Source organism: Pavona decussata, unplaced genomic scaffold (genome assembly GCF_977016875.1).
Source record: "Pavona decussata unplaced genomic scaffold, jaPavDecu1.1 SCAFFOLD_94, whole genome shotgun sequence".
Classification (NCBI taxonomy): domain Eukaryota; kingdom Metazoa; phylum Cnidaria; class Anthozoa; order Scleractinia; family Agariciidae; genus Pavona; species Pavona decussata.
In genome coordinates, this window is record NW_028145511.1 from 2284 (window position 1) to 26481 (window position 24198).

A 24198-nucleotide genomic window follows, 5' to 3' on the forward strand; every position below is an offset into this window, starting at 1 on the left:
GCCTCGCGAGGTTTTGCGAGTCACGTATTTCTAATAATAATAATAATAATAATAATAATAATAATAATAATAATAATAATAATAATAATGATAATGATAATGATAATGATAATGATAATGATAATGATAATGATAATGATAATGATAATGATAATGATAATAATAATAATATTAATAATAATAATAATAATAATCACCATCATCATTATCATCTTGAGGGAGAACGAGTGTAGACGAAGGGAAAGGAGACCAGCTAATCGCTTTTTATTCGTTCTTCTACCCACTATGGAACCTTTTCACTTACTTACACGCCCTAACAAAATATTCAACTAAAACACATCAGCACACCTGTAGCCAGAGTCTGTACGTTCTGTATATCCGACAGACCGTTGTAATGAGTGTTGTGTACACGTATCCTGAAGTTGTACATCTTGTAAGGGGACAGGTCTCTCACGACAAAACGCCTTGATAGGTTCACATTTATTCCGCTGACTGGCATGGCTGTGGGACAGCCGACGGCACAGGATTCGTGGTATAGGACCTCGTAACTGTAGACGAAAGAGACATTAAGTCTAGCATCGATTTAAGCCCAAAATAAAATCGTATACTTTTGAAAACACAAAATAAGTCAAACGAACCTACTGGATTACAACAACCGGTGCTTAATTGCGATTTCTGCAGCATGAAGCCACTATAGGAGCATTACTACTCCAGTAACTTCGTCTGGACATAAAACTGACGATTAGGCTGACCCTTTGTCAGTACCCACTTAAAACAAATAACACCGGAGATGAAAAACGCTCAATTTGATCAGTGGGATTAAACGTGCCCCTTTTAAATTTAGACTACGAACATTCCCTTATTTTTTCTTAGGAATAGTAACACATGTAAAACCAATACAGGTAGCTAATGTAGTTCCTGCTTTAAGTTTTAAAGAACGCCCTTAACACCCCCCACCCCTCCCAGGAGCAGTTAGAGAGGTCTGACGTGTTAACTTCTTACCATACCTCATCACCTTGACAATAAATGAAGCTTTGAAAGTTCATAGAAAAAGCAACAATTCTCAAAAGCTTTATCAACCGACTTAAAGCAGAGCCAGTCTTTCCATATGAGGCAGAGCAAACGAATGAACAAGCAAACCAAGCAAGCAAGCAAACAAACAAAAAACAAAACCGAACAATAACAAGTACAGCAACTCACCGCTGAATGATTCCATTGGGTTTCCCTGGCTCGTCCCATTCCAACACAATGGTAGTCGCATTTATCTCGACCGCGCGCGGACCAGGGAACTGGGCCGGATCTCCCTCAGAAGTCCTCCAGTTGACAGTAGGCCCCCCAGCGCACCCCCCGTCAGTACACGCGAGAACACGTAACACGTAGTCCGTGAAAGGTTGAAGCCCGAAGACTTCACGAACAGAAGTCAGCCCTTCTGACTGATTTTTTCCAGAGACTTCTAGTATATAATTCCGTATTTCACCATTAGGAATACCAGGAGCAAGAATTTGCACTTCCAATCCGTAAGGATTTGTTTTAGTTACACGCGGTGGTTTCAGCTGCTCTGGAGGCGCGCTAAGTGTTTGCACAACCGACCCGGCGCTCGTCGTCTCACCCGCGCTGTTTGCGGAGACGATTCGATACTCGTATTTGAAATACGGTTTCACGGTTGAATCGTTAAACGCTAACGCAGAGCCATTTGTGACGTTCGCAACAGACATTTCCGGGCCATACACGAGAGGCTGATTGCCAGACAGTCCAACACCACGCCGGTATAGTGTGTACAGCAAGATGAATCCGTGGGGCTTTTGCGGCTCATTCCAAGTGACCAATACTCCCCGCGCGGTTATATGCAAGGGTGGGAAATCCGGAGGGGTCTGACCCTCGGGTGCTGCTTCAGATGTCCGTGCGAACTTTGCCTCTCCTGTGCTGCACCCTTCTTTGGTGCAAGCTCGAATCCTGACTTCGTAAAGTGTATAGGGAAGAAGACCTTCCAAAGTGACCTCCTTAGAAAGGCCTGCAAATTTGATCTGCGCGTTTCCTTGGGATCCCATTAAACTATACAACACTTCATATCTCGTAATCACACCATTTGGGATCCCCGGAGTATCCCAAGTCACCTTCAGGGATGTTGCGCTGAGAACCTCAAGAGTTGGCGCACTAACGTTATCGGGGGCTCCCGGGTTTGTGGCAGGGCTGAATCCAGGTGGGCTTGTCACGCGGTCCGCAGAATTCACTGCTGTAACAAAGTAGGCATAAACGGTGAAGGGAGCAACAGTGTGGTCGTTAAATCGCAGATCAGTGCCGTTGTAAACCTGAGTTCCGTTACGTGTAAGAATATAGTACAAGATAAAACCGTTTGGCTTTAGAGGCGCGCTCCATTCTACACGCACAAATGCTGACCCACCAACCGTGGCCGTTGGTGCAGCGAGACCTCGGGGAGCTGACTCTTTAGTGCGGACTTCAGCTGCTGGACCCTGCGTACATCCCACGACAGTACAAGCTTTGATGTAAAATGAATACCTCGTGTAAGGCTCCTTATTGCTTATAGTGAACGACATATCAAGGCCAGTATGAAGCGGTGAACTTTCCCCAACCTGGTATAGCTCATACCGGGTGATAATTCCATTTGGTTTGTCTGGCGTCCTCCAGGATATCCTTATAGCCAACGCACTGAGTGCTTCCAAATCCGGAGGATGCACTCCAGAGGGTGCGGCCTGAGCTGTGCGACGGTTTGATGGCGAACTCATCGTACAGCCTCCCCCTGTGCAAACCTCAACAGTGTAGCTATAAACGGTGTAAGGCTCCAAACCTCGATCCAGGAAGCTCAAATCATTTCTCTTGTGCTTTATAGAACCGTTACGGAACACAAAATAATACTGAATCACGCCATTAGGCTCCAGTGGTTTCGTCCACGACACGTTCAAGGAATGCGCGTCCACGTGCGTGACAAGCGGGGCATCCATAGACATGGGAGGCGCTTCGTTTGTTGTCACGACAACTGGGTCACTGTCAGTAGAACCTCCGTTGTTCACTGCGCGCACGGTATAGCTGTAACGTGTGTACGGTTTCAGTCCAGTGTCGGTATACTGATAATCCGTCTTGTTTGTATCATTAGTGGAGTAAATTAGAGAGGATGGCGTGACAGCGCGCTTTCTCCGCTGCTGAACTGGCGTGACTGTTCTAAGAAGCTCATAGCGAATTATGACCCCATTAGGAACAACTGGCGGCTTCCAGCTGACCTGTATAGCAGTTGCGTTTTTGAAAGCAACCAAGGGCGGGGCTTGGCCTTGAGGGTTCACTTCTGCAGAGAAAATAACCTGCGAAGATCCCCGGGTACAGCCTGCAGGGGTGCATGCTTCTAACTGGAACTCATACGCAGTGTAAGGAACAAGTCTCGAAACCCTGTACTCGCGCGATGCGCCGCGGTATATCTGGACGCCATCTTGGTACAGATAGTAGTGTGTGATGACACCGTTAGGACTTCCGGGTTCGTCCCAGAAGATACGCATGCTCTTACCATCTGCTGCTTTGTCAGCTTGCAGAGGTCGCAGGTTTGCTGGCGGAGCTTGCTTCGTCTTTGCTGTCGCCCAAGAACTCGTACCCTCACGGCGACTGTTAATGGCAGCGACCAGAAACTGATAATCGGTGTGCGCCTTTAAGTCGTTTACCGTCACGTTGAAGCGGTCACTTGTAACACGCGCTGCTACGGTGATGTTACTATTGTCGGGAACTTGCAATTCTTCTCGGTAACGCACTTCATAGTGCGTGACAATACCGTTAGGCTCAGCGGGTGCAGTCCATGATACATAAATAGCGGAAGAATTGAGTACATTAAGCGAGGGTGGATTAATACCCTGAGGGGGTCCCTCGAGGGTGCGTACGTCCCTCCAAGGCCCGTCCACAAAACCAGCACTGTTAATAGCTCTTACGTTAAAAGAGTACACAGTGTACCCCTTCAAACCACTGTGCAAGCAAGTTAGCTGTGATTGTGATATCAAGCACACAGCTATTGGCGCACCGTTTCCAATTCTGCGATAAACCCTGTATTGGGTGATGATTCCATTGGGAGAGCTGGGAGGTGACCACGAGATCTGAACAACAGCCCACTCCTGTGCTACTAATGTAGGTGCTCCTTGGCCTACTGGCGGCGCCTCGTTCGTCCTTGCATGTTCCCGCTCCCCTAGTCCGCAGCCTTTAACCGTGCACGCCTTGACCCGAGCGGAGTACACAGTGAAAGGATTCAGTCCCGTGATTAGCTTGCTCCTGTTCAGCCCCACATTGTGCTCAGTGCCATTCACAATCACTGAATAACTCGTGATGACGCCGTTCGGCTGACCAGGCACGTCCCATTCCGCAAAAATACTCTCAGCACTCCGCGCAGAAAGACGCGGCTTGGGAATAGCCTCTGGAGAACTCTCCGGGGTAGTGGCAGTGGTGATACCGCTATGCGTGGTACCCCCGCCAGTAGTGGCAGCCACCGAGTAGTCGTAGGTGGTTACTGGCTTTAAACCCTTGTCCTGAAATGTACAAACGTCTTTACCTTGGCTGTTTTTATAGCAGACATCTGTACCGTTATAAACAAGCGAGTTGTTTCTGTATAGCGAGTATTTTACTATCACACCATTCAAAACATCTGGCTCTGTCCACGTAGCTTCGATCTCCCGTGCACTGGTTACAGTTAGATTTGGAGCATGGACACCATCAGGTGGCGCCTGCAGTGTCAGGGTAGAAGCCAGCGGACTTGCTGTACAGCCCACTTTGGTACAAGCGATCACTTCAAATGTGTAGTTCGTATACGGTTGTAAACCACCAATCACTAGGCTCATGCCCAGTCCCTTGTCGTTGGGATTTAAATGAATCTTGAAAGTACTGTTTAAAACACGGCTTACGTTATAACGGATGATTTCCCCATTGGGCTTGGGAGGACTCACCCACGTCACATTTATCGCACTGTAGTTAACCGGAAGCAAAATTGTGGCGTTTACATAAGCAGGAGCGGCCTGATCAGTGTAGATCAGTGACGACATTTCTGCAGATGCACATTGTGTCGTACAAGCCTCGATGACGTAGCGATACCCAGTAAAAGGCTCTAGCGCACGGTCTGTAAATGTCATATTGAGACCGGTGTATACCACCCGGCGCTGCCCAGTTTGTCCGTTAATTCGGGTGAGTCTGTACTCCTTAATAACACCGTTTGGTTGTGATGGCTTCTTCCAAGTCACTCGCACTTCAGATGAAGAAATCGCGACAGCAACTGGCGGCGTGAGACCTTCAGGTCGCCCCATTAATGTGCGGTTCTGCGTAACACCACTTGAAATGTTCCCTACCCTGTTTATAGCTACAAGGTAATAATCGTAAAGAGTATGCGGTGAGAGGTTGGTGTCGTTGTAAAACCTAAGATTTGGATTGATTTGATTCTTGAGAACTTCCTCGTAACTTGTCGCGCAAATCCGTGGCACAACAGTGGTTGGTGAAGGGTTGTAATACCCAGGTACATAACCGCAATTTAATGTCGTGTTGTCAAAATCACACCGATCGCACATCGCCACACGTACGTCCGTCTTGTTGCAGATCGTACCCAGACCACAGCCTACCGTCCCGTTGCTTGATTTAGACGCGCATGTCTGGTAACTAGGGTCGTAGCCACCTTCGTTGCAGCAGCTTAAACTCTTGGCTACTCGTTCCTTACCGCAGCACTTATGATTGGAGTTTGACTTGTCGGCTGCGCTGGTGTAGTTATACACCTGTGAAATAAAGGTTGATCACTTCAGAAATGGAATTTGTAAGGATTGTGCGTTGTTAAAGTTCAAATTCGACAGAATGTTCCAGGTGACTTCAAAGTTAATTACCCTAATTGCCCTCACCGCTTCCCTTCAAAAATGCAATAGACATATCAACATATCAACAACCAAGACATAACTGACATAGACCACTGCACCGGAGATTCAAAAGTCCTCTACTATTCTATTCTACAATGCTTCCTATTTTCAGTATTACCTTTTAACGATTACAGCCATAAAGCAGGTATACTCGAAGCAAACGAAACCCGCCCCAAAAAGATTTAGTTTCGTCGCTTGAGCATTTTGCGTACAGGAAAAGGTAATTGCCGGTCTTCACTGTCACACCATTGAAAAAAAATTGAAACCATTCCATGAATGAAGTCAAGAAATTGACATTTTATAGATGATAAATAAATAAGGATTCGTCCAAGTGTCAGGTCTGTGCGGTAATCCGTATTCGAGTTATTTGACAAAATGTTCCACACAAATTTATAGAGCTTAGTATGGAGACGCCATGTTGGTGTCCCTCAGAGGGACACAAACATGGCGGCCGGAAATAGGAAAAAACCTTTGGAGTTCACTTCCGCCAGAAAAGAGGTTTGTTTTCCCTTGTGAATGTTCGAATGTTTAGATAAATATTTCTCCTCAAATGTAAATTGATAAGAATGCTGAAAATCACCCGCAGAGTCATTTTTAAGATACAGAACAGCTCTGTCACGGCCGTCCATGAAAACTCGGAAATTGAAACTGTTCTATTTTCAAAAGGAAGTACCACATCGAGAGAAGAAATTGTGGAAAGACCTATTTTTTGGTAATTTTTCCTTGAATGAAGGTAAAAATTTTGTAGGCCTCCCGGTTTTGAATTCTAGAATTTGGTGACGTCACGTGAAAATCAAGAATTAGTTTTAATTTAAGCACAGCTTGGACGAAAAAAAGAAAGCTAAAATTTCCATGACAGGTGCTGTACCACCTCACGAAACGACAACCTGAATACTTACCACAACATCACCCGCTGATCCCTTGCAGCACAGGCTCGTATCATTAGAAACGTACTGACTTCCGCAACATATTTTTCTGGAGTCCTGGTCGTACGCTGTCCCAAGTGTTTCGTCACCACAGCAGACCTGTACAGGGGCGACAACTTTCCCACCACAGCACTTCCTGGGTGGTATGGGATCGTACAGCACACCGCACACGCAAACTTTGTTCCCTCTGATATAATAAGGGGTGTCCCCACAGCAAGCATCGCCTTGCCCCACCACTCTACCCCCCTGCGATGTCGGGCAACAAATACTGCCTGAAGGAACCCGGATGTAGTCGCCATAGCAACACTTAAACTCGGACCGCTGGATATGAAAGGCGTTTCCACAGCACACGTCGGAAGGAGTATTCTTGCGAAGATAGTTTGTGCCACAGCAGGTTTTGGATGGGTCACGCGTATGAAGAACGCCATTACAGCACATCTACAAATAAGGCGAGCCAAAATTGTTTAGAGTGACTTTGTAATGATGAAATATTATAGACAATAAAATACATCATCTCAAGGATTACGGTTCAACAATCCATCATCATCATCATCATTATCATTATTTACCCACAGTATCACAACCATGTACAAAAGAAAGGTCTTTCTGAGAGCCCTGCTAACCATCATAACAATACAACTTAACCGATTAATGAAGCTGTAGCCCTTGGACTCCAGATCGAACAAGAAATATATTAAATTATATTGTTTTTTTGTGGAGGTACGCTGATCCCATAGGATTTCTTTATTCTTTACCCTCAAGCAGAATTGCGCCGCGAAGCGGTGACAAGCTTTAGTCGTTACTGTTCGTTGCCAACGCTTCGCGGCTCAATTTTTTTTTTTTTTCAGGAAAAAAGGAAAAAAAAAGAAGAAGAGAGAAATACGGAAGAAAAAACCTCTTGCAACAAGAAGAACCAACAAGAAACTTAACCCCAGTTAGGATTCAGGGAATTGATGCGCATACTGCGAGCAGCCGTCTTCAGATTTTACACGCGAGAGGGAAGGAAAGGGAGAGATTGCTGGTTGAGGATTTGGAAAAAAAAAACAAGGGAGCTTTGGGAGGCTGGTGAGCGTTTTCAGATCAGATCGCTCATTTGATCAATCCGAAAAACTGTTTAGATTCTGTTGAGAAAAGAAATCTGAGAGAGATCTTAAAAATTCTATTTTTGAGTTAAAATTTTCCCTGAATAAAAGGACGAAATGCAATACAAGCAGAACTGCGCAAAAATCTTTTTTTGCTATCGTTGTGAGTGGGAAACTGTCCTTAAGAAAAGATACTTTAATGAATTCTTTCTTCTAACCAATTTGATTGGTCTAAAGATAAAAACAATACAAGCAAAGTCACTACGTCACTATGACGGCTTCCCTTTGTAGAAGACTTCACTCATGTTTATTGACTGCGACTGAATGTGGCTTTACTGGACATACCACGACGACTTACCTGATTGGCTGGATTGTAACACGTGACATCGCACAATTGCTCGGATAGGTGACATTCAATGAAAGTACATTTAGCTTTGGGAGGAGGACTGAAAACGAACAAAAGTTATGTAATCAGATTGGCGGTTAAAAATGACTGCGTGCAATATTGCTTATCACAAGAAAAATTCAGATAAATACCTTGTTGGACACGGGTAAACCATTCTTCGGAAAACCTGATAACCAGACATGATTCCATTTGGACGCGAAGGAGGTTCTGAAAATTAAAAACAACAATATTGAAAGACGTCACCGCACGCATTTTGTCTTGTACTCCAAAAACAGCCTCTCGATTTAAAAGTTACTTACAAATTTATTCCAAAAACACAATTGTTTCAAGCAAACATTTTGAAAACGATTTCTCACTCACCCCACCGGACTTCAATGAAAGTTGAGCCTGCGGTAAGCTGTGGCGGAGAGAAACCTGTCGGAGCTAATGACAAACAAACAACAAAAGAAATAATTAGAACTTTTACCATAAAAGAAGGTAATGTGTCAAAGACAACTCCATTTCACATCACAAGTGATAAAGGTAGCGAGGCTCTCGAATACAGAACCACAGCAGCTCGTCGTCTTTCACTTTGCAATAAACTGACGAAAAAGGAACATGGTTGGCACGCCTGTATGGCACACGGCAAGAATGCATCATGCTGTCAAACAAGTTCTTGACCTTTAATCTATGAAAACTGGGCGGGGTAAGCCTTGTTGACACGCATTTTTGCTTGCCTGTAACTGAAAACGTAGTTTTCGTCGTTTTAATTTAGTTCACATGAAAGCGATAAAAAATTCACCTAAGACAGATTTTTGAAAACGTTGCCCTGAGTGGAAGTGGCTGGAAACGTAATTTATCAATTGATGTGTGGACAGCAAAACGGACAGAGACAAGGTTTTATACACGCGGCTTGGACGACAAGGACGTTTTCGGGGGGAGGGGGGTGGAACAAAAGTTAAAACTGCATCAGAGAGAGTCGACTAAAAAGTAACATTATTACTTCACGTGTCCATGTAGCTCAATTGTTACGTATAAAAAGACGTGCACATGTAGAGTGGCTTCAACACAAATTTCAGAGGCTGTTTTTCTTTCGCTTAGAAAAACAAACAAACAAATATTCACCTGCAGCATGAGTCGTTGCTGAACTTGGACCGCTCATAGTGCATCCGTGAATTGTGCACACCGCCACCTTATGAAACCACAACGAAAATAAGTTCTTGGATTAAAAATGGCACACTTATAGAAGGGGTCAAATTTTTTAAACTCATAAATCTTAGTAAAAATAGAAAATAAATCATAAATCTTGTCTGTTGTGTAGCTTAAGAATCGTAACAGGTGTGCAACAGCAACACACAGCCTCTTCAGTCGAATTGTTCGAAGCGCCACCGACGAAAATGCCAGCAAAATGGTTGCCAAACTGAAGAAGACGTGCTCACCAACGAGACTTCTCAAATTTGGTGGTTTTACTGAAAAATGGTTGCTTCAGAGCTAACAGTTTGCTTTCAAGGTGGCCGCGCCGAGAGAATTGATTTGCATACTAAATGTAGCATTACAATACAAACCTTTATCACGTAATAAGTGTAGGGCAGAAGACCAGAGACACTGACTTGGCGTGCACTGCCAGTAGTATTCGTCCACGAGGTGTCATTCCTGTTGAACACAAAAACAGTGCTTTGGTAAATATGACTTCAATCATAGTGGGAATCTGGAAACATGACGCTTTCATTACACTTTGAAATAATTGTTGAGAAAAGAGACAACGAATATTTGCTACAAGAAAGCCAGAGTCCCGGTCACTCACTGTCCGTTTGTTATATTTCCTGCTAGGGATTAAAGCTAAGGGTTTTGGATTCATACTTTAAACTAATTATGCAGGGCAGTCTCTCCCCCCCCCCCCCCCCCCCGTTCCTCGGTATTACAACGTTTGAAGACCTAGTAATTCAAACTCCGCCCCCCCCCCCCCTTCCGTCTTGGAAAAAAGAGTTGGACTCATTAATACTAGTGCCAGATTTGACGGTGAAATTTACCCTCCCCAAGAAACAGTACCAGTCCATTGGTCTAACTATTCAAGCTACAAAATCAACAAATCATCATAGTCTAGTTTTTGTATATACTTTCAAATATACTTCAAAACTCTTGAAGACGCTTTCTATCAATCATTCGTTGATGAAAGCGAGATGTTTTGCTTGTTATCCGCCTTAGTTGTTTCATGAGGGGGGGGGGGGGGGGGGAGCATGGGATATTAATTATCATAGACTTGACGCGGTTCAAATTTGCCACCCTTCCTACCTGGCGCATTATCAACTGACTCACGGATTGATCAGTCAATCGGTCGACATATCGATCGATGTTTTATAAGACATCCAGCTTGCACAACTCAAGAATTAAAAGAATACTAGAGTTGTACATTAGCTGTTTACTTACACATAAATATTGTACAATATAACGACTCCATTGGGGTCTGCAGGTGGACTCCAGCTCACACGAATCTCAGTGTCGCTCATAGTGTACAGTGTTGGTGGGCCAAAATTCTCAGGTACTGACAAAATCAATATTAACAACATCAATGAGCAGAATCTTGAAATAACACACGAACAGCATTACAATTTGCTTCTACGTAATTCCCTCCAAGAGAGAAAGATTCCAATTCAATTTGAAAGCTACAATTCTTTCACCCCTTATCGCCAAGCAGAATTTTGTAATTTATAACGTGGGGCATAAACCAATTAAAATCTGCTCGTGTTCTACTTACATCCATCCAATGTTCGTATCCGAAAACCATCACTCTTATATGTGCCGGCGCCGTTGTTCAATTCAACCTGACCAAAAAAGACAAAGGATCTGTTAGCTATATAGTTTTAACTTGAAATCATGCTGTATTTTTGCCTTGCTTGGTAATCCATTCCCGTGGAAAAAACGATAGCGAGTGACTAAACAAGAGGACAAGAGGACCTAAGAAAGGCGTGATCATCAGGGCTGATCGCATGCTACATAGTTTGACCATCTTACTGTTCAAAGGAGTGATTCCGTCAAATATTTCTTCACTAAACAGAGCGAAATTCTCTTTCTCCCACGCTTGACATTGGTTATATATTTTCCCGCTTTTGGCTCTGGAAGCATGTTTTATAGACTGGTTGTACGCATGTTCACCGCAGCTTGCATCGGCCGCAATTTTTCCCGCGCTTTGCCCTTGGCTAATGTTTCCCGCGCTTCGTACCGGTTACGCGTTTCGTTGCTTGATTGGTTCACAGCGTTTATTGCTTTTTTGATGATTGAAATGAGTACAACAGATTGTGCAGCAAATTTTATTTTCTTGTAATTTTTTTCTAGCGGACTCAACTTTTGTGGAAAATAATTGAGAACAAGGAAAACACTTTTTGAGGGTAGTACAGATGTCAGTAAAAAACAAAACAAACCAAAAGGTCACAAAAAATCCCTCTCTAACTTTACCGTCACATGTCATGTAATAAGTAAGAAAGATACTCTTACATAGAATATGTAATAAGTGAACGCCTTGAGATTTTTAACTTCCACACGAGTCTGGCTTCCTGGAAACTGGCCCACTCGGCTGACAGGTGCACCAGGAAGTGATGTTTCTTCCATTTCCACGACATATGTTATCACAGCACCTCGCAGCTGCTTGATTTCCGGGGGGGACCACGTTAAAAGCACGGTCGTGTGATTCAGAGCAGTACCATTGACAGATGGACCCGCCAGGGGAGGGGCGGGGCGTGTTCTGTAGAGCAGTGAGGAGTTACTTGTAGTGTTACCTTGTCTAGTCACTACAGTGACCTGAAATTAAAAAGGAAAAAAAAGTTGGCAAAAAATCGTTTGTTACATTACGAATCACGATCAAATAGTTTAAGCACTTTGAACTAAACCAGATTTGAGTAACTAACTCAACCATTTTACGGATCCAAATCACTTAATCAAAGCATATGCAAACTGAAAATGGTTTCTGGAAGACATTCCCTTATTCGGGTTGGATTTTCCATCTCTCTAAGGTATAAAAATCAAGTAAAAGTGGTTACAATTTTTGGACGAAAATACAATAATTGTGACAGCCAGATATCGCGCTCACTTCATTTACGTACATGTATCATCAATCTTATAGTTACTGATTATTTAAATGTCAATATTGAATTCGTTTTGCGCTTAAGATACTTTTATTCTGAAAAGTTTCACCCATTGAGATTTTTACAACTTAAAATGGTTTATTATTTAACCTATAAATTCTGAAGGTCTCTGAAGAGTCTCTTGGCCGAGACGAAACGCCGCGCCAGACTAGCCACGAACATTTCGCAAGTAAAATGGTTTTGTCAGATTTATTACATGTAAAAGATCACAGGCGGCCCAATACGTAAAACTGCTTGAGAAAGAACAAGACCTCAATGCTTTTGTTTAAAAACAAACCTTATATTGGTGTGCGGAATAAATTCCAAGCCCAGAATCATCAAATTGCCTCTGCAAAGCTCCACTTTCAAACACTTCAACATACGCTGTGGGTGCGCTGATGTTACTAGTCACCAAGTCCTCAACAATTCTCCTGAACAGCTTATACCCCACTATCACCCCGTTAGGTCTGTCCGGTGGATCCCAACGTACGCGCAAAGACGTTTGCGAGAGCGCCTCCGCGGTGGGCGAAGGTTGCTTCCCAGGTTTGGCGGGAAGCGTGCGCACTTGGGACGGCGAGCTGCTGCCGCATCCTCCAATTGTACATGCGCTGACAATGACGTCGTACTCGATGTAGGGATCCAGTGACGTGACGTTAAGATGGAATGGAGCGTTAGCGTTTACGGTAGTGTTGCGTGACGTTTGCTGGTGTATGACTCTGATGATGTAGTGTGTCACGATACCATTGGGTATGCGGGGTACACTCCAGTTCACATAAATGGCGTATGGATTGAGCGCTTGGACAAAGGGTGATGGGATACCCTCGGGATCTGGGGAAAAAACAGAAAGACATCAAGTCTTGCGAAATTTCACAATTTTCGTAATTTTTCGAACCTCGCATTTCTCCGTGGATTTTCGTCGACGTCCTTGCTAAATTGAACGCTTTTCGTAATTTCCATAAATTTGTAGGACCTTAAGAAAAATTTTTAAATTCTGTAAACTGAAGTTTACACCCTGTGAATGGTAGAAAATTCTTATCATGGTCATTCATTAAGGTGGCCCACATGACAGAAAGTGGATAGAAAAATAGTAGAAAACAACTCGCAGCATTCCACTTCTCCCTGGATGGAGTTTTCCTCTCTCAGAAAACTAACCGCAGGATATTTTTTCAAATGCAGGTTTCAATTACAGTTAAAAAACAACACGGAAGCAGACAAGGCTTGAACCAAAAAAATCAGGTCAAATGCGCGCTTAGCACTACACCGACTTGCCTCCAGCTAGACCCAATTCCGAATTGTTTTGAACCTCACTACGAAAGCGAGGCCAAGAGCAAAGGTTTTTCATACGAAACCTAGTCTTGTTTGCGTATGAATGAAAACCAACTGTACTTTCCATTTACCAGAACTGACCGGCCAGTCTGTAAATCGAATGCGTCAATTTTCAAGGGATGGTGCTGCAAAATCTTGAAAAATAATCACTCCGAAAATGGTACGCGCTATTTTGAAGAAATAAGGACCAGGATTAAACTAATCTTTAACATTGGTACATTCCGTTTACAAACTGACCGGTCTGGTCGGCCAGTTTTGACCAATGGAAAGCGCTCTGATTTTCAAAACAAAAACCACGCACAAGCCTCGCTTTCATGATGAAGTTTAAAGCAACTCGAAAATGGCCTGTTCATTGTGAATGAATGAATGAATGAATGAATGAATGAATGAATGAATGAATGAATGAATGAATGAATGAATGAATGGATGGATGGATGGATGGATGGATGGATGGATGGATGGATGGATGGATGGATGGATGGATGGATGGATGGATGGATGGATGGATGGATGGATGGATGAATGAATGAATGAATGAAATTCTTATATACCGCACATATCACTAAGTCTCATGGCGGTTTACAATTCTATGGGGTGAGATTGGACGTCAGCATCGGTCCATATTCGATCTCACCCACCCACCAACTTAACCCAAGCATGAGTGTGAAAGACCACAACACCGGAACTACGTCCCCTACTCTTGCGAACAGAGTGTGGGTTCTTTAACGTCCCACAAAGTAATCATGAACAGGGGTTGTGAGACAGGACCTACGGTTTATCGTCCTTATCCAAGAAGACTAGAAAGTCTAACCATTTGTAGATGTCATTACAAAGGCAGCACTTTTCTCCTCAATTAATTTTAAAGATTCGGAGTGTTGTTCCGGCCGGGGTTTGTGGCGGTTTATTGTTTCGATCAGTGTGAATTATAGGAATGTTTTTTTTTATCTGACGCTGTGACATACCTCCTTGACCTGTGGTAATGTTACTATAAGGACTTGGATTCCCGGGGCCGCTGTTAAATGCTATGATGCGGTACTGATACGCCGTCACAGGCTGCGCAGTGTTATCCACGTATCGCCGCGGGAGAGAAGCATTCACTTCTGCGATGACGGAAGGACTTCCACCTGACAGGAGCCGCCGCTGAATGGAGTACTTCCGTATAATGCCGTTTGGCACTGACGGCGGGTCCCATTCTATTATCACTGTTCTGCCTGCAGTGGAATTCAGTCTTGGAGCAGGCTGACCTTGAGGACCTGATGAGTAATCACAAACAAGCTAAAGGCCATGTATGTCTATAGTTAAGGGTGTATGAACTCCAGTCTCCATACTCAGTCGGGAGTATTACTACCCCTCCCCCCTGAGTAGGATGCACGCGGAATGCAGAGTTTCGTTGGGGTTCCCTCAACCCATTAAGGAGCCGTTTACTCAAGGGCTGTTTAATACCCAATTTTAAAAAAGGGCGATGTCAAATCACCGATGGAACTACCGAAATGTTTAGCTGCGATTTGGTTACGCTCACGCGGCACCAGTTTAGCAAAATTTTCACGAATGTTCTAGCCTGCGAGAACAGACAGTATTCCGGCTTTTGTTTCACCCGCGACTTTTTTCGCGGCGAGTGATTTGAACGATTTGGAAGATCTTCACAAAAAACCGAATACTTTTTTCAAGTTTTAATCTATTTTTATCCTGGGAATCGACAGCTGAAGAAAATAATTTATATCTTCAAAGCACTAGTAAAGAAATAGACCGCGTATTATGTTGAACTGGAACTAGCTTGCACATGAGGGTTTTCACGCGCAAATATTTCTTAACATATTCCCCCGCAAGCCCTCCATTGCAAGCTAGATACATTCTAATACGGGGAATACCAATATAGTCTGTTAAGAAAATCAGGCCATTAAAGCGGTTTTCAATTAAGCGTCAAAGTAATTTCGCGTTTGCTTTGGTTTTTTTTTTGCTACGCTGTGATTGGTTAGCAAAATAGGCGACACTTTCTCAACCAATGAGAAGCAAAACCAAAATCAACCGTGATTTGCTACACTCGTTTTCCCGCGCTTGGCGCAAGTTACATGAATTTGATTTGATTTTTAATTGGTTTATTGCGCTGTTTACATCTGTTGTGATTGGCCAGAGTAATTACTATGGTTTTGGGTCTACGACACTGAAATGAAAACCGCTCTATCTCAATGTTTTCATTGATTGACAATACAAATGGGTGACATTGTCCCTTTACCCAATGAAAATTAAAGAGATGCAGGGTATGCAATACACGTCATAGTCCGTGCTGGTTTTTGGACATAAAATTCAAGGAGTATTCAAGCACTAAAAACTGAGTTTTCAAGGAGTATTCAAAGCAAGATCACTTTGTCTTGCACTATGTTTCGAAATGTTTTTAATTAATGAATAATCTGTCCCCAATTTTGAAGTCTGCGCTCAATCATACAATCCTACATTCTTTTCCATCCGAACAAAAATTCAAGGAGTTTTCATTATTTTCAAGCACTTTCAATAAAAATTCTTCTTTTCTAGGGTTTTTCAAGCGCCTTGAAATCTAAAATTAAATATCAGGGCTTTTCAAGGACTTCAAGGAGTAGTACGAACCCTGACACGTGCTATGAATTGAATTCATCGTACGGAAAAAAGATGGCGGTTGTACATTGTACCACAATACCTTGCCAACTTAACACAACCATCAGGCACATAGAAGAGTCATTTTTTGGCACAATTAGTGGCTGTACTAACAACATTGTGTATGCTAGGTTTGAAGGTTTTAGAACTTTTCTGTGCGTTTTTATAAGCGTTTTTACGGTAAATGTACCAGTCATCATCTTTTCCGGTACGGTGGATGGAATTTACGAATTGAATCAGACACTGTAACTTGCTCAGGTACTGCTCTTACCAGATTCCAAAGTCCTTTGCGGAGCTGCGTCAGAGCTGTTACTGCAGCCGACCTTCGTGCAAACACCCAGCCTGAACACGTAAACCGTGAAGGGCTGGAGACCAGTCACCGCGTAGCTTGTGACATTTCCCATGACCCTCTTGATCTCGGTGCCATTTTGATAGATGATGTAATGCAGGAGCACTCCATTGGCTGGGTCAGGTGGGTCCCATGTCACTGTCAGTGAAGTTGAAGCCACGTCTCTAAATAAAGGTGGGTCCGGAGAGCTGGGAACTAGAAAAGGCGAAACAAATGTTATGACATAAGGAGACATTTGAGACCTTAAGATTGAGGTATTTCCTCGTTTGCCGCAAACCGCAAATCTCTAAACGACACGTGACTCCGCCTTTCAGCCGTCCAGTTTGACGTTTGAGGTTCAGGTTTTCACGTCAAGGACACTGTCTAGAGGTAAGTGAATTACGGCAGAGTTTTTCGCTAGTTTTAAAACTGGTATTTTGCACTGCTGTCAATCATAATAACGACGACAGCCAATGGACGCTTGAAAAACAGAAAGAGATAATCCAACAGAAACACAAATGGTGAACGTGGAACTGTTTAAAAATTCGTTGTTTCTTGGAATATACCCTAAAGTAATTTAGAAAAGCTTCAATTCATCCCGTAAGTTGAGGTTTGGAGCTAAGGAACAACGTCTTATTGAAAGAGGCAGAAGCTGGTAGCTGTATTTACAAACTTACCATCCTCAAGGGTCGTGATCCGACTCCATTCACTGTACCCAGACCCCGCGATAGTACTGACATTCACACGGAATTCATAGACCGTGAAAGGCCTGAGGTTAGCGACGGTTAAGCTGAATCCTAAGCCACTGAACAATATTGTTTCCATGTTACCACTTTTCTGATGCAATCCATAGCCAAGAATATTCCCATTAGGCAATGCGGGCTCCAGCCACGTGACATGAACTGACGTGGAGCTCAACACGGTAACATTGGGTGCTCTCAAGCCATCAGGAACTAAGGATAGAAATAAAAAGATCATTAGCGTGAAGTTCGAGAAATAATTCAAATATTTTGCACGGAAAACAAATGACGTTTTAGAGATTCTGATTGGTTGAAATAAACTGTGTCAACCTGCAATAAAACCCAATTTTGGCATGGCTCTTTTAAGGCCAGCTCTCTCGCTTGACGGTCGACTTTCATTTTGCAATTCCCGCAGGAATGGTTTGACAAGCGAAAATAATAATAATAATAATAATAATAATAATAATAATAATAATAATAATAATAATAATAAAGTTGATCTTTTACATTTGCGAGTTAGTTGGCAGCTATAACACAAAATAATCTAATTTCCTTCCAGAAAATGCAACTGTAAAGTGTGTGGGAATCAATGTCAAATTATGAACAACATCCTTGACCCTGTCCAAGACTAACGGAGTCGAATGTACACTCATAACTGTACAGAACAGTGTTAAGGGTGGCACCAGGGCCCAGTTGTTCAAAGCCCGATTAAGCTAATCCTGGGTTAACGTGAACTTTAATCCGTAAGGCTTCGTCCAAAAGATTTTTGTCCCTTACTTCTGTCTTAGACTTTCCTTTACCATTAGCTTAAAATGAGCCTTTAAAATCGTCTTTTATGAGCGAGATGAACACCTCGGTTAACTTTTAATCGTGGATTAGCGTTAATCGGCTTTCGAACAACCCGGTCCAGGACTCAATAACACGTGACATGTTTTAAAACGCGAGATGACCTTGAAAAGCCAGATCATGACAATTCGGCAAACGTTTGTGCGTGGAGATCAAATTTAAACTCGAGGAAAAATAAAATTTTGCAAACAAAAATCTCTTTTTACAAAGAACTGTATGACGCCCGGTTAGTGTTACTCTGTCAGCTATTATCTCTTTATAAAACTCGTGAAATCCAAACTTCTACATTTCTAAACTTCCATTTCTACCAGTGTCTAGAAATGTCACCAACCGCGAGTTGTGCAAATGATGTTCTATAGGATTACCCAAGTCAAAAAATTTTCGCACAGTCCGCAACTTACCTCCTTCGGGGGTGGAGCCAGTCACACTGTTACTCAGGACAAAGCCAACGGAATTGGAGGCATTCACCCAGAATGTGTAATTACTGAAGGGGAGGAGTCCATTGTAGATGAAATCCCTCTCGGCTTCTTCCACAGAGATGCCAGTTTCCACACGCTCTTCGGTTCTGAGATCAACTGAACCAGGCACAATGAATTTCCCACGAACCATCAGATTATAGAATAACCTTCCATTAGGCACAGCTACGGCTGTCCATCGGGCGTTAACCGCTGTAGCATTGCGGATGCTTGCTGTCAGAGTCACTGTTCCGTTCGGTGCAATCTCTTTAGTGAAAGCAACCGCTTCTGCACCGTACGCGCAGCCTACAGCTGTGCACGCTCGCACGCGGTAGGTATGGCGGCTGTAGGGAGTGAAACCACGTGCTGTGTAGTTTGTGAGCTGTGTTTCATTCAGCACGGGATCTGATCTCGAATCTTGGTATAACTCATAGCGTGTAATGTTACCATTGGGTTTTCTTGGTGGCAATATGATGACGTATAGAGCATAAGGACTAAGCGCTACCACTGTAGGGGCTGGGATGTCATCAGGGACATCTTCATGGGTCGTCACCTGGGACGCACTGCTAAAGGTCCCACCAGCTCCGGTAAAGGGACGTACTCGAACATAATACAATGTTCCTGCCGTGAGATTCGTGATAACAGTGCTGAATACATTCGGAGTTGCATTAAATTTCGATACATATGCACTCAGAACATCGTTAGTTGCAAACAGTACTTCGTAACGGACAATTATTCCGTTTGTCTCGTTCGGTTCTTTCCATCGTACTTCCACTTCAGTTCTCCCACGCACAAATACCGTTGGGGCTTCAACGCCCCCCGGGGGTAACTCTCCTGTATATATACGGGCTACCGGTCCCTGAGCACAACCGATTCGTGTACAGGCGGTCAGCTGTAACGCGTACTCCGTGTAAACTTGCAAGTTTGAGATTGTGAAGTTGTTATCTGTCCCGCTAAACACAAGCTGTCCATCCAAAGTTAGGTTGTACAGCGTTATGATACCATTAGGGTGTGCTGGCTCGAGCCAGTACACCTCAAGCTCTCTTGGACGACGAACTGCTGAAGGGCCTGGGACACCGTCTGGAACTAAAAATTAAAAGATACAACAAAGTTTGTAAAGATTTACATTGCGAATGTGTTGATCTGCGTCACCAGAAGTATCATGGGTGCTGCAGGGTGTTTCTTTACCTTGTACCTGATCCGGGACCTGATGCATTTGACAGTCTGTTCATGAAAGCACGACAGAACTCTCTACAATCCTAGATAGCTAACACAGTCTCTGACTAATCAAGTATTGGTCATAAAAACAGCTACTAAATGGCGAAAGTCCAACTCGCGGGCTTTTCAAAGTTTAAAGAAAAAAAAGGTTAATCTCGGTTTTGGATGGTTAAAATTTTAACATGTTTTCCTTTCGTATTTATTCTTTAATTTAGTTTGAGACCCGCAAAAGGGAGAGTCCACTTTAACGTGACTTTCTAAACATTTTCTGTTATCGCTTTTGGAGGTGGTTAAAACTTAAACCCAAAGTTGAAGTGATGATTTTAGCGTTATACTAATGTAAGGAGCACGTGTTTCTGTTTTAGCCTACGTTCGATTGACCTTATTCCAGAATAAGAATCAGGGCGGAATAGCTGTTAAAGGAATTTGGGAGGCCAATTCCGCAAACTAACGCTGACACACGAGAATTTAAGAGCCGTCTCGTACTCCAGTAACTCCTAAAACCTCTTATGAGGGATTTCTTGTCATCGTTGTGTGTACACCTATTCCGGAATAGGGTCAATCGAACGCACCCTTAGACTGCAAAACAGTCGTAGTTTTGTGCTGGTCTGTTAATGAATGCGCGCGGTCTTCAAATAATATATCAAACACGAGGAAATGTGTTTCCTCCGATTCCAAACACCGAGAAGTAGGTTGGAAAAACGAGGCGCGAGATTTTTTAACCATGAACTTCGAGGTGTTTGGAAATAGGAGGAAACCCTCTTTCGAGTGTTTGATATAGCTTCTCAAACTATTGATAATTCTTGGAGAAATTCGACGCAAAAGTTCACAAAATTTTAAAGTCTGAAGCAAGTGTGTGCAAGGAGAGTAGGACTGATGCTAGTAACGCGCGCGCACTTTGCGCGCAAGGATATCCACACGTTCAGTGCTTCGCGCCTTTCGATTGCCTTAAGAGAAAAAGCTAAGAAAGAGAAAAAAATCCCGACTGTTTTGCAGACTACATTTTTTTTCTCGTTTTTCGGCTGATTTTGTTGTGTCTAAAACCAGTCTGCATTTGTACAAATATTGTGGACCTGAAAATATGCCATTCTGTCGCTGACAAGCGATTTGAAACCTTGATAAAATAGTTCGTTTAAAATACCTGATTCTTCAGTCGTGACATTTTTACCAGGCCCAATTGAACTTCCTCCGAACGTAAAAGCCTGGATCTTGATTTCGTAAGTCGTGTAAGGTTGGAGGCCTGAGATGGTGGTGTTTAGAAGACTCATGTCAGAGACAACTGTCTCTCCAGGGACTGCCTGAGCGGGGTGGACACGGTAAGAAAGAATCCGGTATTCCCTCAGGACGCCATTTGGACGCTGCGGTCGTACCCAGGTCACTCTCACTGTTGTTCCACCTGGCAGAGGTATCAGCTGTGTGGGGGCCTGGTGACCAGTAGGGTCTTTCAAAGGAAAGAATACAAGTGGTTTATTAAACTACGCAAAACAAAACAAAACAAATAATAATAATAATAATAATAATAATAATAATAATAATAATAATAATAATAGTAATAATAATAAACTGTTCAAATAGAAGAAAGATCCTCGCAGTTAGTAAGCAAATTAGGCAGTTGCGAAAAGAGAGCCTGAAAAAAAATTCAGGCTTGAACGGGATTCGAACCCATGACCTCTGAGATGCGCGTGCAGTGCTCTACCAACTAAGCTATCGAGCCAACTGGGAGCTGGTCATACTGTGAGTTCGTAATATACCCGTGAAGGATCAATAAATGAATGTAAATATATGAAACGTATATTTTGAACTGCGGATGAAAGATCAAATAGAAGAAAGATCCTCGCAGTGACTACGCAACTTAAGCAGTTGCGAAAAGAAAGCCTGAAAAAAGTTCAGGCTTGAACGCGATTCGAACCCAGTTCAAAGTATATGTTTCATACATTTACATTCAATAATAAACTGTGAAAACTTAAATCCAACTTTGGCATGCCAATTTTTATTAGCCGTTGAGTGAGAGCTCAAACCACAAACTGGCTTATCTTGAACGCAGCGGCACCATCATGACAATCAAACATCAAGCACAGCTTGTCATCACCCATTTGTACTTCCTTCAGATAAATAAACCTTCAGATAATCACTTGCAGAAAACCTTCCTCCCCATGATTAAAACGCGCGCGGAGAACCTCAAACGCGACACCAGGGGGACTTTCCACCTAAGTAGACCCGCACCCTTCAAAAGCTCTATTTTCACTAAACCCTGATAACCTACCGCTGCGTTGTTTTTTTAGGGTTGGGAACATTGTTCTGTTGTCCTCTCGATCAATCATGTAAGACGTTACAAACAGTACAGGTCACCTGTTCCATTTAGCCGAAATATTCGGTTGGAAATTCCGGAAATTTGCCCTGGCCCATGTCAAATGGAAAGGTTTTTTTTTTCCATTTGAGTGAAGGACCTCCATTTAAGTTCCAAACTTTTCAAACCCACTAGTAGCTGAAAAATGTACGTGACGGAGCAAGAAGACAACAAAACTGAAATAGCATTTTTTTTTTTTTACAAATGGAGCGAATTTAAAGGAAAAAGTGGAGTATATCCAAAGCTCGTCCTTTTGATCCGGAAAATTTTCGGCTTGATTCGCGTGTTCCATCTGTATTTCAATTGGTTGAACCAAAAATTTGCGAAGTGGAAAGCGCCCAGGGGTCTCCCCACGCGAGCTCAAGCCACTCGCCATTTGCGCGTTTCATTGAAGATCCTGTGTACCGAACGTCTCTTATAAGAAACAAAAATCCGCACAAGGAAAGTTACTGTTTTGAGAAATTTTTTGTTTGCTTTCTTTTTAACTCTACTCACCTCCCTGCCCGCTGCGAGTTGCAATCCAAGCACTTTTAGCCGAGCCTGTGGTTCCAGCGTGATAGCTTTCCACACGGTACAGATAATCTAAAACAGCAACATAACTTCTTAATACAAATTGTTGTCAATAGCCGGGTATTAAAACTTTCATATGCCTTGAGTGTCAATGAACTACAGTTTGCCACACATGATACTTTCGAGACCGAGGAGTAGGGGGGGGGGGGGGGGGGATTCTTCCCTTTATAAGCTATAAAGGTATGTGCGGCCCCAAAGGGTACGGTTCAGTTTTGAGCTGTTTTTAACTATTTGGTCTGAAAGTTTGTAAACGGGTATATTTTATAGAAACTAGGTCTGAAAATGAGTAGGAATTGTAAAGGCCTGGACTCAGTTGTTCACAGAGCAGATAACGTTATCCAGTAGATAAGTTGCTATCCAGTGGATAAAATGTACTACAACAAAAGCTTTTGGCAAGTTTTTCACACAATCCCATACTTAACTTAGACAGATGCTTCTACTTTAGACAGAAAACAAAGGGCTATAGGGAAATTCTGGCACATATTTTATTTGCCGCATAGCTTCCTAACCAGTGGATAAAATTATCCGCTCTTTGAACAACTGGGGCCAGGTCTGAAAAAGGCTACTGGAAAATGACACATTTCGGTTTGAATCAGGGTGACGATTTGGAGAACCGAACCGCATATTCCTACCAAAAATTCCTAGGAGAAACCCCCCCCCCCCCCCCCCTGTCCCCGAGGGTATAGAGGTTACTAAATAAAAATTTAAATATTATACAGGAAACATGTCAAGTGTACCATCTTTGTCGTCACCTTTTGGCATTCAATAGAGGACACCTTTTGCGACTTTTGAGATCAGCAAACGCAATGATCAAGACGATACAATTATGGACAATCACTTAACAGGCAATAAACACACTTAATGGACTAGATCCCTCAGCATTTTTTACGTTTGCACATGATTTTCGGCCGTTAAGAGCAAATCACTGTTTTAAACTTAAGTTTGCATCTGCAACTTTGAATAGTTTTAAACATTCCTTTTTTATACGCATAATCGATAAGTGGAATAATCTGCCAAAGGAAATTGCGGAGGCAGAAAATTTGAACACCATAAAGAACAGACTGAGATGTCATCCTGCAATTTTTTCCAGTGAACACTAAGTTCTCCTATTGTGTGATGTGTTATATATTTTATGCTAAGGATTTTAAACAGTTGTAAATAATTTTAAAATGTTTTAATTTATTTTATTAACAGGAGATAAACTAGGAAAGGGACAACCTCATTTATCTCCTTTTCACTTGGATTTGTGAATAAACGGCTATTATTATTATTATTATTATTATTATTATTATTATTATTATTATTATTATTATTATTATTATTATTATTATTAATCGTTACACCTCCTACTTA

The 24198-nt window shown here is 42.7% G+C and overlaps 1 protein-coding gene across 3 annotated transcripts in view; it reads right to left on the reverse strand.

Annotated features, from left to right (window-relative positions):
* Positions 1–210: 210 nt before the first annotated feature.
* The window catches only part of LOC146473179 (usherin-like), a 42659-nt gene continuing 18671 nt past the window's right edge, over positions 211–24198 (reverse strand). The window contains exons 16-33 of one of the 3 annotated variants that reach the window (XM_085118416.1): positions 22771–22857; positions 21070–21369; positions 18657–19796; positions 17347–17622; positions 16613–16885; positions 14676–14966; positions 12686–13215; positions 11762–12064; positions 11025–11091; positions 10697–10811; positions 9835–9922; positions 9395–9461; positions 8651–8713; positions 8422–8497; positions 8243–8330; positions 6776–7240; positions 1201–5741; positions 211–548 (exon numbers count right to left, since the gene is read on the reverse strand). In XM_085118416.1, coding sequence (XP_084974542.1) covers positions 326–548; positions 1201–5741; positions 6776–7240; positions 8243–8330; positions 8422–8497; positions 8651–8713; positions 9395–9461; positions 9835–9922; positions 10697–10811; positions 11025–11091; positions 11762–12064; positions 12686–13215; positions 14676–14966; positions 16613–16885; positions 17347–17622; positions 18657–19796; positions 21070–21369; positions 22771–22857 — 8993 coding nt within the window. In that variant the 3' untranslated portion in view covers positions 211–325. The remainder of the gene's footprint in view (positions 549–1200; positions 5742–6775; positions 7241–8242; positions 8331–8421; positions 8498–8650; positions 8714–9394; positions 9462–9834; positions 9923–10696; positions 10812–11024; positions 11092–11761; positions 12065–12685; positions 13216–14675; positions 14967–16612; positions 16886–17346; positions 17623–18656; positions 19797–21069; positions 21370–22770; positions 22858–24198) is intronic. The other 2 variants (XM_085118418.1, XM_085118417.1) reach the window with 2 other exon arrangements.